At 41.2% G+C, this 13,938-nt stretch overlaps 1 protein-coding gene across 1 annotated transcript in view; it reads right to left on the minus strand.

Moving 5' to 3' along the window:
- Positions 1-13,938, minus strand: part of LOC144535928 (vinculin) — a 28,217-nt gene that overhangs the window by 2,036 nt on the left and 12,243 nt on the right. The window contains exons 3-20 of the mRNA XM_078278722.1: positions 12,369-12,519; positions 9,277-9,385; positions 8,740-8,862; positions 8,450-8,610; positions 5,985-6,075; positions 5,715-5,862; positions 5,060-5,213; positions 4,793-4,968; positions 4,122-4,312; positions 3,042-3,241; positions 2,157-2,285; positions 1,873-2,022; positions 1,615-1,723; positions 1,211-1,513; positions 999-1,123; positions 689-871; positions 398-601; positions 184-288 (exon numbers count right to left, since the gene is read on the minus strand). Coding sequence (XP_078134848.1) covers positions 184-288; positions 398-601; positions 689-871; positions 999-1,123; positions 1,211-1,513; positions 1,615-1,723; positions 1,873-2,022; positions 2,157-2,285; positions 3,042-3,241; positions 4,122-4,312; positions 4,793-4,968; positions 5,060-5,213; positions 5,715-5,862; positions 5,985-6,075; positions 8,450-8,610; positions 8,740-8,862; positions 9,277-9,385; positions 12,369-12,519 — 2,812 coding nt within the window. The remainder of the gene's footprint in view (positions 1-183; positions 289-397; positions 602-688; positions 872-998; positions 1,124-1,210; positions 1,514-1,614; positions 1,724-1,872; positions 2,023-2,156; positions 2,286-3,041; positions 3,242-4,121; positions 4,313-4,792; positions 4,969-5,059; positions 5,214-5,714; positions 5,863-5,984; positions 6,076-8,449; positions 8,611-8,739; positions 8,863-9,276; positions 9,386-12,368; positions 12,520-13,938) is intronic.

Genomic DNA, 13,938 nt, shown 5'->3' on the forward strand with positions numbered 1-13,938 from the left:
CAATAGCGCGCCAGGTGGATAAGCCAGTTTGTGATTGGTCCCCGCAAAATTGTAACGGAAGCAGGATAGATAAACGTACAGGTTTCCAGCCTGAGCTGCAGGGTGAAATCAAATCGCCGGCAGATCGGGCTGGGTTTACCCAGTCTAGTGATCGGACACACTCATAATAAAGACTCTGCTCACCTGCTCTGACTCCTCTTCACTGATGTTGGTACGACCCAACATGGTGGCCTTGACTGTGGACAGGATTTTGAGCTGAGTGCTGATGGTGGGAATGCGCTCGCACACCTGAAACGAGATCAGAAAGTCAATTGAGGTCAGAACAAACAAATAAAGTATTGTCTTTCCACAGTGAAAATCCACTGCAAACCCCTCTGATGAAGACGACTGAACTGACCTGGAGAAGGTTGGTCCGGATACGCTTGTCGGTACACTGCTTGGCCACCTCCTTGGCCAGCCGTGTGACTTCGTCAGAAGCCTTAGCGATGTCCTTGGCGCACTGAATGAGGGCGCGTTTGTTTCCACTGCCTCCACGCACCAGACGTGACATCTCAGCCATGAGCAAGGCCATTCGTTTGGCGGCACCAATGATGTCATTTCCCTATGAGATACGACAGGAACAAAATCAATCTGAAAGCATAGGATTCCAACGTAAAAGTCAATTACTCGTTTTACAGTGTTGACTTACTTTGCTGGACCATTTGCGGGCTTCATCGTGGAGCTGCCTGGCAGCCACCATCATTGGCTCATTAACCATATCGCCAGTCTGCTCGGGGAACTCCTCATCTTTCTCCTCTGGGGGAGGAGGCCTGGGGGGAGGAACCTCGCCCTCAGGAAGAGGAGGTTTGGGTGGTGCTGCGTCATCGTTAAGCTACAAGGACAAGTTTAAGTAATTATGGTTTGGCAGTTCAGACAATACACAAGTCGTTTTGGACACTAAACCAAAGCAGCTTCAGATGGTTTGCCAAATTAAAAGTTGTGCTTATCTGAGGACTTACACTAAGCTGATCCAGTTCAGGCGGAGGTGGTGGGAAGTCTGGCTCTTGGGGCTGAAATGCCTCCCTGACCTTTGCCACAGCACCAAGAATATTATAACCTGAGTCCAGAAAGCCTTTCTGAAGACCTGGCAATCACATAAACACATTTATCACTAATCACAAGGTTCCACATACGCACAAAACATAATCGCGCGTTAGCAACATCAACTTACTTGGATCCTGGATCTTCCCAGCCACAGCCTTAGCATTCATCACCATAGGAGAAATTGTCTGGCTCAGTTCATCAGACGCAGCCTTCACCATCTCCCTGAATTTAGGATCCTCAGAGTTCTCCACCTCTCGCTTCGCCACCAGAAGGATACGGTTGGCTCTGCGGGCGATGCTGGTGGCGCCAGCAACCAGCATTTGAGGCTGGTGGTTGGCCATGGCCGAACGGCACTTTTCCAAGTCCTTCTTGATTGCATCCTCTGAAGCATCTAGCAAGGATTTGGTATCGATGGCCTCGTCCACCAAACCTAAACATCCATAACGTGTCAATATAGGGAATTACACAATGAGGTATGTATTAGTGATCTCATGCAATTAGGGAATTTACAGCATCTTTATGGAACCTCACCTGTCATTTTCTCCACGTTGTCAATCCACTGATTCTTCATGGTTTCAAAATGTTCATACGCAGCTTGGTTGCCAGGGTTTCTCAGCAAAATACGAGCAGCAGATACCACCTAAAAAACAATCCGGGTAATTAATTGTCAGTCCAAGCTAGCTATAGACTTGGCTCAAGAAGCGAGAGACACTTAAATAGTTTTCCTCGTGCAGAGTGGAGGGCAGACACAAACGGAAAAACAGATATAAACACTAAACCATTACATACTTGTGGTGTTAAATCTCTTGTTGACTTGACAGCAGCCTGGATTCCCTCCACTGTGCTCTTGTTGGCAGTACCGACAGCCGCAGCCTTCTCTGCTGTGGTGCCAAGCTTATTGGCGTGGTTCTCAAAGTTGGCAGCCCTTTCGTCAAAGACCTACACATGATCAAATTAAACAATTACTGCATTATTAAAAAGAGTTGTTAGAAATAATACAACACCCTGCCAATAAATATAACACCACTGAATAAGGCTGATTGCATTGAGATCACAGTGACTGTACCACTGACCTCATCTCTGTTGGGGGCGTCCAGCGGGGCAGTGGCAGCCACTGCCAGTAACTTGATGGGGGTGGTGGTGTCACTGAAGATGTCTGACACCTCCTGAGTCATCGCCTCTTGCATCTTCCCTTTCAGGTCCTGGGAGGAGGACAAACAGATGTTACAACCAGTCAGCACACTCATTGGGGCTCACTGGGATTACAGATACACATGTATTACATCAGGAGTACTTTGTCCAAATAAATATCGCCGATCTTGTAGATTCAAAAATACAAATTCTTATTAAACTTCATTACCCTCTGAAGTAAGAAAGTGTTGTATGAAAGCACATTATTGAGGTTTTACTTGTACATTTCAGTTTTTGGAGAATTTATACTTTCAGTGAGAATACCATACTTTATATTTAATCTGATGGCTGTTGTTGCTACCCATCTTGCAGATTTAAAGCTTACATTCAGTTTTCGACGACATAAACTTAAAATATGGCCTCAGACTTTTAGGGAACCATAATAACTGACATTATTTTAAGACTTTTAGAGAAGTGTCTCAGCCTGTAATCTTTCAACTCATGTAAAAAGAATGAAACCCCCAAAATTGTTGATTTGAGATTTCCATTATTTCACAGATTTGTATCATTTCAGTATCTCCAATTTTGAACATTAAAAACATTTTTGTATTGTACTTTTGTATGTGTTACTGTGACACTTAAGCTGACTTTTAGTGGAGTATTTTCCAATTGTGGTCATACTACTTGTACTAAGGATTTATATATTTCTTCCACCCCTGGTAACCAGCAGAGGGGGTTGTTTCTCTGTCTCTGTGTATAAATCCTGCTCCATCACAGTGAAGCTACAGGTCTGAATGAGAATGACTGTTGAGTGAGAGCAGTCTTACTTTCAAAGCCTCCTGGAGCTGCTGAGCAACAGCACGTGCCTGAGGGGAGTCTCCTTCACCGCGGGAAGCCAGGTCGGCCAGCTGGGCCATGAGCTGCTCCACCTGCTCACACTTACCCAGCAACTCCTGTCTGTACGGGCCTGGCAGAGCGTTGGCCAGCCTGTGGCCCTCTGCCACCAGCCCGCGGATGGCTGCCTGACCTGAACACGCACACAAAGACAAACATATACACTTGAAGATTCACGAAAAAAAAACATTCGGCTGGTTAACTGCTAATTAACATTCTGTTATTACCTCTGGGTGCACAAACACTAACAAACCTGTGTGATAAGTGACAAATCATCCACTGCTTCTGGATTTTATTTGTGAAATTAGGGCATTAATATATTTTTCATTTTTGATGATCAATCATCTACAAAATGTCATAAAATTTAGAAAAATGCCCATCACAATTCCTGCGGTGACCTTTTCAAATAGCTTGTTTTGTACGCCTAGTAGCCCAAAACCCAGCAATATTCATTTATAACGATATAATAAAGAGGCAAATCCTCACATTTGAGAAGCCTGAACCAAAGAATGTTTTCAATTGACAAATTATTTTAAATACTAAACTGAAAATTGTTAATTGTGTCAGCACTAGTCAACAATAAAGTGTGCTTTTTAGTTCCAGCATTGAACTTGGCCATGTCATGCAAATAGCTGCCCATTAAATTCTGGGTAGTTTTGGTATTTTACTGGGTGCTTGTATCACAACACTAGAGGTGAAAGAAAACCATGTCTTCTTTTGTATTATTTCATGTTGTTCCTTGCCTCCATCATATTGTGTGAACCACATTCCTAGAGCAGCCAGACTACAGCTATATTGTAAACATAAGGCAATGTCCAGGTTTAAGAGGAGGCAAGCCAAAGGAAGGAACAAAATAACAGCGTTGGGAAAGCGTTGTGGAACATTGAGTAGAGTAGAGAGAGATATGTACACAAAGTGTCTGGTCTGCTTTTTAACCACAGGAGAAGTGGAAGGAATGTGAAGGAGAAAGATAGAGGGACAAGGAAGTTGGGGAGGATGGGAGCCAGACTCACCCACACCGCTGTCATCCATGGTGGGATTGTCAATCCAGCGCTGTGCCTGCTCAATCTTTCCTTCCAAGTGAACAGCTGCCTTTGCAGGCCTGCTGTTAGCCACAGCTTTGTTGGTCTTGGACTGCAAGTTTTGCAGAGCTGTTGCAATCTGTTTAGCCAAAGCTCTGGCCTCAGGAGTGTCACCTTTACCCCTATAAGGAATTAAGAACAGCGAAAAAGGTCTGAGGTGGTGTTTTATCGTAAAGATATGGCTGAAATTAGGTCTGTAAATAGCCATCTACAGTTAGAGAACAAATAGCTATCAATCATTTGGACTAAGAGCACTTTCACATTGCTGGTTTTGTCCACATCTGGACTAATTCACCTGAAAATGTGGTAAAAACACATACTCCAATCCACTTCTAATAAGTGGAATGAGAACCGTTCCAGGTAGATTGTAGTACAAAATCAGTACTCCCACAGGAAGAATAGAGAATTATTAGAAGGAAAATGGAAGAGATAAAATAACTCACTGATCTATGGGCAGAGAATAACTTTCAAGCCCAAGTTGACAATTACTGAACACTTATTTATCAAATGTCCCCCTGCATATGTAAAAACAAACAATACGTCCCAATACAACTGTAACTCAGCATATGATGATGCAATATTTCCAGCAGTCAGGAACTTACTGTCTTCTGAGATCAGACAGTTTGGCAGTCATGGCAGCGATCTCTCCAATAGAGCGTAAGATGTCATCTCTTTCTTTGGGGTCCTCACACATGTCGGCTATCTTTTTGGCCTCAGTGAGCAGGGCCCTGATGTTCTCTTCTCCCTCTGGCCCGCCGTTAGGGTCTGCCAACCAGTTCTGCAGGGGCAGAAAAAAATAAAATAATCAAATACTTCTATTTCAAGGTTTGAATCAATGTTTTGTAAGGCAAACAGGGTTAATTACTCACCTGTGCAGCATCAATCCTTTTGGCGATGACCTGCTTGGAGTTAGTCATGGCCTCTAGCTTGCGAGCAGCATTTTCCACCTTGCCAGTTAGCACGTCGAGCCCCTGGGAAACCTGCTGTGCCTTCTGCATGGCGGCTGGGGATGCCCCCTGACCTCTGGGGTGGAGAAGGAAAACACATGGATACCATAAACTGCAGCACTGCTATGCCTTTAAAAAGGGCCACACATGCATACTTCTGTCTGCATTATGGTCCTCGGTTTTGGCTTTTCAGAGGAGTAACTCAACCAGGGGTTAAAGTAGATTATGGATTAATACCAGACAGCTGCTTTTAATCGAGCGTGACTCAGGGTCCCTGGTGACAATCAGCTTTCATATCAGGGATATCACTTCCACTCTTACACACTATAATCCCCTCTAATATGCGTACTGCCTTACACTCCCTACCCTTTAAGGATGGAAAATTAAACCGTGTCAAAGGAGCATTCATCAATACAAATATCCAATGAAAATGTGATTACAGAATCATACTGTAACGGATCATGAGACTATCTAATGAAAGAGACATGGACTGCATGAAATATGAGGGGGATTACCATAGTTGCCATAGTTGTGACACAAACACACAAAGCAATGTCTTTTATGGTATATAGTGTACCTGGCCCTTATCTCAGACACCTGGTCAGTCATCTGGCCCAGGGTTTTGGCTGTGCCCAGGATATCTCTGCGCTCCTTCCCAGCACACAGTTCACCAACTTTCCCGGCTTCATCAAGGATCTGGCGGATGGCCTGCTCGCCTGCGTCCCCTAGAAGTAGAACACAAGGCCAAACACATAAATTAGTCACTAGATACAACTAGATTATCAGTGTGAGGACATGATTAGCGGCAGAATTAATAGTTTAAGGTATAGGACATGGAATTTATTACCTGGTTGAGCGTTTGGATCCCTCAGCCAGTTCTTAGCCTGACCCATCTTTGAGTCGATAAGCCCCAGAGCCCTTCTTATGGCCTCTGTGTCCTTTGGGTTTGAAAGACAGAATAAATGAATACCGTAAAGTGGGAATCAATGCAACCAAAGAAAACTAAAAAAAGGAGTCGAATGTTTTACACATTCCATAAATCTCCATAAATCATGACATGATTATTAGGGACACTATACCCCTGTAAATAATATATTCTGTGTGAATTAGGTTAACATGTGATGACATGTCATATCATTTTATTCCCAATTAGAAATAATCCTCATTCACAGTTTTTCCTGAGCGAGATACATGGTCAAGAAAAGCTCCAGGATCTCATCGATCAAACCCAACTGTTTAGTTATTCCAGTAAAAGAAACGCACAGCAATATGCAGCATCGCTAACATCGATCAGGCACAACCATGTAGCGCATGCCGTTTCCATAATTCTTTTACATCGTCAATAATGAGCGTGTCATGTTATGAAAGCCAAACGACTCTCGGTTGTATCTCAATCAGAATGGATGGAAATACAACAATCTGTCCAACAGCGGCTGACTTGACAATGAGTCCACTCATTGCCGAAGTCTGCAAAATCAAGCGGAGTCCTGCAGGACATGGAGCAAAGCAGGAGACCAGAGCGGATGAATGAGTGGTAAAGTGAGCTTATTTGTCATGGTACAATAATAGAAATTCAGAAAACACACATTACTTTCCTTACTAATGCAGCTTGTGTCTTCATCACAGAGTTCAGCAAGAGTTCCATAGCAAAATGAGCCGAATAAGAACAAACCTCTACTGCACCACCAAATATGTCTGAGCCCTCACAATAATCCCTATTTCAAAATAAAAGAGAACAACAAGCATGTCTGTCATAACTCGGAGTGTGGTTGTAACATAGCAGAACAAGAAAAGGGAAAAACAGGAAGTATAAAGGTGTGAAGTGATGTCATCAGAGCTGCAGGAGGTGTATGAGTTTACTGTTCAAACTTGTGCAGCTGCTGCTCTGTCTGTAACTACTTGTGTATGTATGTGGGTGAAAAAGCCAGTGAAGTAAAGTGAAGTGAAAGATGGATAGATATAGAATCTTTGCACTCATATCAAATGCACAGCCTCTTCTTTACAGCCTATAGTAAACACAGATTGGTATTACTCAAAAAGTAGACAAGGTGTGATTCATGGCATTAGAAATTGGGATTATGTAAGTGAGAAGGCACAATTTGTGTTCAGGGAAATAAGATTTGTTGAGCAAACAAGGCCATATATATTGAATTAAAACTACCATTCATACAACTAAATTCAAACCAGTTTTCCTATGTGCTCTCCTCCTAAGGCTGGGTAATGCGGATCAGGAGAATTCTCATTAATGACACCCAAATCAATACTGCATGAGTCAGGTTAATCAATAATGAGACAGGTTGAGGGCATGCATATCATGAGGTTTACATGACATAGGAGGAGGACACACACATGTTGATACAATGTCATGTTATGAAGCAAAACAAATAAAAAATGAGGGGGGGGGGGGGGACGAATACTGCATAGATCAACATTTCAGCTATTAAACCTGCTAAGCACTTCTTCATTGAACACCATTCCACTAGCAGTCCAATACATTCAAACTGCTAATTTACTCTATCAATATCTAGTCAACAGTTTAACCTCCCAACTGCCTCATTACTAATGAGCACACAATGGCACCACAAAGCACACACATCTGTCAGACATGCTGCTGCACAACCAAGTGGCGAGAGAGGTAAGGCTTACCTTCTACAGGGGGGTGAAGGGAGAAAGAAACAGTAAAAAGAAAGGAAGAATGACATAAATACAAATATTGAACTGGACATACCAACTAAGAGCAACAAAAGGTGTCAACAAAGAAAAAAAAGTGGCACAGAAAGAGTGTCGGGACAGGAAAGAAGCACAACGTGCAGAGCAGAAACAGATGAAAGAGCCCAAAAGATTAACCAGCTACATAGATACACAGAGAAAGTTAAATCATTCCTAATTTGATTACTAACTGTAGGTAAGCTTGAAATATAGCAAAAGCATTTTCCACACCTGTCAACCTTGAAATAAGGTCATCCTGATGAAACAAAGAGCATGCCTTGTTAAAAAAGTAAAAACATACACCAAATGAGAATAAATTCACTTCATATTCTCTCCAGTCTGCAGCAGAGTCCTGCCTAAGGCATTCTGGGACTGTGTGAGAGCACAGTGGGTAGCATACAAAATAAAAAATGTGCTCATACAAACACCGTTTCCAGCTGTGATCCGTAACGAATGCGCAAAAACAAAGTTTAAACACTCTTAGCAGCCCAAAGACCAAAGCAGTCTCTTGTTCTTCATGTATACTTATAATAAAAGTGTGTGCATGTGACTTTGATAGCCATAGACAAACTGAGGTAAAAGCATGTCATTTATTGGGCATACCTTGTTGGCCCAGGCATCCTCGTCCCATGACGTAAGCTGCAGCACTCTGATGATCTCATTTATCTCGGCGCTCATCTTCTCAAAAGTGAAGTTACGGTTCTTCAAGGCCTCCTCTACACCCTGGCTACCAGATGTCTTGGTTGTCACAAAGATTTTGATACCTGAAATATAAATCAGAAATCACAATAAACAATACAACTCAAAAATACTGACCTAAAATACATTGTGTGGGCCAGTGTATTTGCTTTATAAAAAATAAAGAAACAAAAACAAACATAATGTGTGAATACCTGAGATGAGGATGGGCAGCAGTTCTTTGACTGTGTTCATGGAGTTGACCAACATCACACGGTGCTCCTGGTGTGTCAGCTCCTGCTGTCGCTCATCTATCATCTTTGCCATCTTTGTCATTCCTGGACACAGGCAACAAACCATAGGAGGAAAGGAACTAAGTATATTTACTCAAATAACATACTTTTAGTGTCATTTTAATGTAATCATGTGTGGTGATTACCATTTAAGACATCAGATGGAAATGTACTTCTAACACAAAATGCGTTTACTTCAGTAAAACTGAACACAGGGCTTTTACCTCTAATGGGATAATTCTGCAATGAAGTGTTACTGCTTTTATTTCAGTAGAGAATTTGAGTTCAGTATTTTCAACACTGCAACAAACACAAATAAATTGCTAACATTGCAAAAAACTAAATGTCAACTCAAATACACACCCTCAATCTGTCAACCAAGACAGTAAAATCTCTAAGATACTGTCAAGTCAAGACTACAGCAGAGTTATCTTGCCACTACTGTATCAGCAGACTGACCTGGTCCCAGGTTCTTTGTGTACGTGATCAAGTCCTCCATAGACTCCACCACCTCTGCCACAGTCAGGTACTCCAGGATGCCTTTGCACACACGGATTATTTTGCGGACCTATGATAATGACAGGATAATATGTTGTAAGACAGCAAAGCTCATTCAAAAACAAAGTTTCATTCACAGAGAAAAGTGATTATGCAAAAAAACAAAAAACACCCACCCCTCCTCCCATTCCCATTCTCTCTAATTACACTCTGATAATGCTGCCTACTGACATTCCAGCCTCTTTGTCCTGCTTCACTCCAGCTTTATGTGGACTGCTGGAGTCACCATTCCACTACACAGAGTCATGCCTGAGCTGCATTGGAAAACATGATGGCACCACTGACTGATGACTCCTGCTGACTGCTGCAGACAGCGCTGGGACGCCTGATGTCTGCTCCCAGAAAGCTGATCTGCAACTTTTTTTATTTTACTCTCAATCCCTGAGAGGAAAGAACGAATGGGCCTGATAGATGATACTCCTGCCTGGTTCAAGATTTAGGAAGTGTTTGTATAAGAAATATGGAGAGTTTCAAAGACGTGCGGTATATTTATCTCTCGCTGTCTTTTTTTATAAGCTTTACAGTACCCAAGAGAAATGCACTGCAAGAATGGCTACTGTCCTTATACCAGAAGAGCCTGTAACAGCAGGCCTCTGCCATGATCAAGTGTCCATTAAAAAGACACTAAAGCTTCTGCTCCATGAAAATCAATGGTATAACCTTTAACATAGTTACAAGCTATATTAGCTATGTTCTGTCCATTTCTAACTTTTGTTGCCGGATATACAGTATCTTTTACAGCCTGACCAATGGTGGGTTTTTAGGCTGATATCTTATTATTTCAGAATAATAAATATCAGATAACAACAGCTGATATTTATGTTTTAACAAACAAGTAAGCACAGAACCACAGATACAGTTATTAAAGAGATGAGATGTTGTCTGGGGTATAGTAATAACATCTAAAAAAAACTTCATTGTCAAAGAAAGATGAACAGCAATCTTCACTGTGAATTAATGTATGTTAACGATAAAAAAAACTTATCACAAACTCTGCTTCCTAGTTCCTGTTTATAACCAGCCAAGCACAGAAGAAACAATGCCATATTGATGTGTTTTCAGTCATCTGAAAACACCAGGCAAGTCAAAGCACATGTAAGCATCCATCATTTTGCAACAATGCTTAACTAATGCACTGGGAGAACTCCAGAGCACAAGAGGCAGATAAATAAATTCCTCCACTGTCAGATATCTCAATAAACTGTTATTAAATGTACATATGTTTCTGAAATTTGGGGCACAACCACATCTGCAAGAATGTAGGAAATCACTACATGGATGAGGTGTGGTAGAATACACAAAACCGCTAAAACAGTTGATATATAGCGGTGTCACCCAGGCCCGGATTGGCTAATCGGGAGCACCGGGATAATTACCGGTGGGCTGGTCTGGTTTTTTGGTCACGAGGGCCGGTGGCGTTTAGTCATGGTACTGGGTTGAAATCATAGCTGAAATATATCATGGATGCTGTCCAGAGGCTGCCTGTTCTCTATATTCATGCAGCCCACTCGCAGAGTGAAGTCTGGTTATTATGACGTAATTATAAATTATGTTTGGACTCCTCTGACGACGACGGGACCTTGCTGAAAAAAAAAACATACAAACCGTCACCTTGTACAATTCAGTCAGTGGTGCTGAAGGATGCGTCTGCGACATGCGAGCAAAACGGCGCTGAAAAGGCGACAATTAAAAAATGGGAAGCTCTAGAAAGTCAGATGTGCTAAACTGAGAAACTTTTTCATTAAAACCGGCAACAGTGAAACGTTAAATGAAGACCATGAGACAGGTAAGCTAAGCTAGTTAGGAGCAGTGGAAGATGCTAGCGGCCATGCAAAACATAATATAAAACGTTGCCTGCAAACCAGCGTTCATGTTTATGAATCAAACTCTTTCTTGTAGCTTCTCGGCAGCAGCCACTAGTCCAGTTTGCTGCTAACAGTGACAATGAAGAACCAGTACCAAGCACCAGCCATGAGCTCATAACTCCAGAGTGGGCAGGTAGGATTGCTCATTGAGTGAATATTATAAGAACTAGAATCGTTATTAATGAAGAGTATGGTGTAGGCCTGCTCTATATGAAAAATGCCCTGAGATAATCAATGATGCCAGATGATTCGGCACTACATTAATGAAACTGACTTGACTTGATCAGAAAGCTTTGTAAAAAGGGGAGATTTGTGCTGAGAATGAAACAATTAAATAATAAATGTTGTTTAGTGTCAGAAGCAGAGCAGTGTGCAAGTAGTGTGGAAGGCACAGGTAAGCTGTTGAACCACAGTGTGTGAACAAGCAAACATGATCAGATTAGTTACAATATAATCCCTTTCCAGGCCCAAATGTTACTAGTGATCCATTGTCTTGTATCATCAAAAGTAGGATAGTAAAATATACAAAGCCCACGACTGAAAGGAAATAGGATAAAAGTAATATGTAATATTATACAAATTTGTATTTACTCTATTTAATTTCACGGTTTGGATATCTGTAAACACTTAGTTGCACAGAACATAGATTCTGGTATCGTTGAACATCATTGTGTTGTTATAAAGATGTTAACTGTTTTTAATAATTAATTAATTAATAATAATAATAATAATAATAATAATAATAATAATAATAATAATAATGTAATTAATAATAAATCTACATTGTGCAACACTTACTGTATTTGCACTGAATTGGAAATTATATTTTATAAAAAATACACTGAATTGCAAGGCTGTAGAGAACAGTGCGCTATTGCAGACTTATACTAAAGTTTTAATTACATTATTTTAATATATAGTCAGTCGTGAAGTAAAATGGGCCGGTCTAAGGCATGAAACTCCAGGGCTGAAAATGAGTCCCACTCCGGCCCTGGTGTCACCTGATTGATATTTCTTTCCTGTAACAAAATCTGCTTCTGACCTTCTTGTTCAGCGAACAGACTTATGCTGGTTTACAGATATGTCAAATAAAATAAAGAATGAATGAGCGAATGAATGTATGAATACCTCGGCCTCGTCAAAGGTCAGGAGCAGGTCAGAGGTCCCAGAGAGGATGCCCCGGGAGCCATCGATGAGGTAATCCCGAGCAGGAACGGAGTATGGATCGGCTTTCAACATGGAGGCAGCCTGCACCAGTTTAGTGCATGCATTCTCCACTCTGTGGAAAGCAGAAGACACTGAATTTTAAGAACAGTTAAAAAAAATCCTCAAAACAAGTCATGCTGATGATACGAAGCCCTTCAGAAGCCAGATGGACTTGGAAACAGCAAAAACAAATGGAAGCTTTGGGATACAGCTAGCCATAAACATACAGTGACTTCTGTCCAAGCATGATTTTCATCTTCTTGTATGCTTCTTATCACATTTCAAGCAAATACTAATGTGAGAGCCGATGGAGTCGAAATCCCAGATGAAATGTTTTTTATAAATGTCTCCCATACAGAGGTTAAATTGGGAATTAGGAAAGGACTGGGTACTCCTTTCTACACCTACAGTCAAAGCCTAACAACAATTATTTATACTTTTAATTTATGTTTAAATTTCGGGATTACAATTACTTTAACCTGATTAGATTTGACTGTAACTGATGCAGGGTATAACCAAAAGTATCCAAAAATGAATATATTTCAGCTCGGAAGAATTGTGAACTGAAAAACCCACTGGCAAAATATTAAGAGCCCTTTACAGAGAGTTCAGCTTACTCTTATCTTCATCCCAACACTATGGTTAGTAGTTTCCTTCCTATATTACAAGCGCTTGTGTGATTAGCCGCTTGTGTATACAATACTGTTCACGACAAGCTACAGCACAGCATGTATATGAAGATACTAATTATTAAGATATCTTAATCGAACTTCGTTAGTGAGTGCTAGTAAGGAAATTATGTAAACAAACTTTTGCAGAATTAAAAAGATATTGTGAAGTTTAAACTGAGAAAACGTCTCCTTCAGCTTTAGGTACTTTTAGTAATTTCTTGAGGATTTTCAAAAAGGGATTTATTTATGGAATTATTGAAACATAAAAACAATGTTTTCACAGAGTAAACGTGTTACTGTCCTGAAGCGAGACTGCTAGAAAAAGCCTAATGAATTGAGATGGAAGGTTCATTCATGACCTGGGAACCACTTGTTGAGAGCTAAAAGCTCAAGAAGATTTGTTTTTAAAAAAGCCTAATGAATAAGTGAATGGACAGGACATTTCTTTTTTTTGTGAATTCTTGAGTGGGATATGGGGGAAGCAAGTTGGGGGCTGGTTTAAAATGAAGACCACTTTAAACGGTTTTAATGGGACTAAGGATAAAAAAACTTTATTTGTTGTACAGATTGTAATGCCCTATGACGCAAATTTGTGATTTTGGGCTATATAAACTAAAATTGACTTGACTTTGACTTCTGCAGCATGAGTATCTCTGTCTCGTGACAGAAAAGTTAGCTTGTTCTCACAGGATGGGATTTGGACCTCAGGAGGCGGTGCTCCACTCTGGATGGCTCCGGCCCAATTTAATCCCCGTTTCCACAGAAATGTAAATGATTGATAGTTGCTTCCTGGCTGCGATGCACTCGGTGCACTCCAGAGC

The sequence above is a fragment of the Sander vitreus genome, chromosome 21 (assembly GCF_031162955.1).
Source record: "Sander vitreus isolate 19-12246 chromosome 21, sanVit1, whole genome shotgun sequence".
Classification (NCBI taxonomy): domain Eukaryota; kingdom Metazoa; phylum Chordata; class Actinopteri; order Perciformes; family Percidae; genus Sander; species Sander vitreus.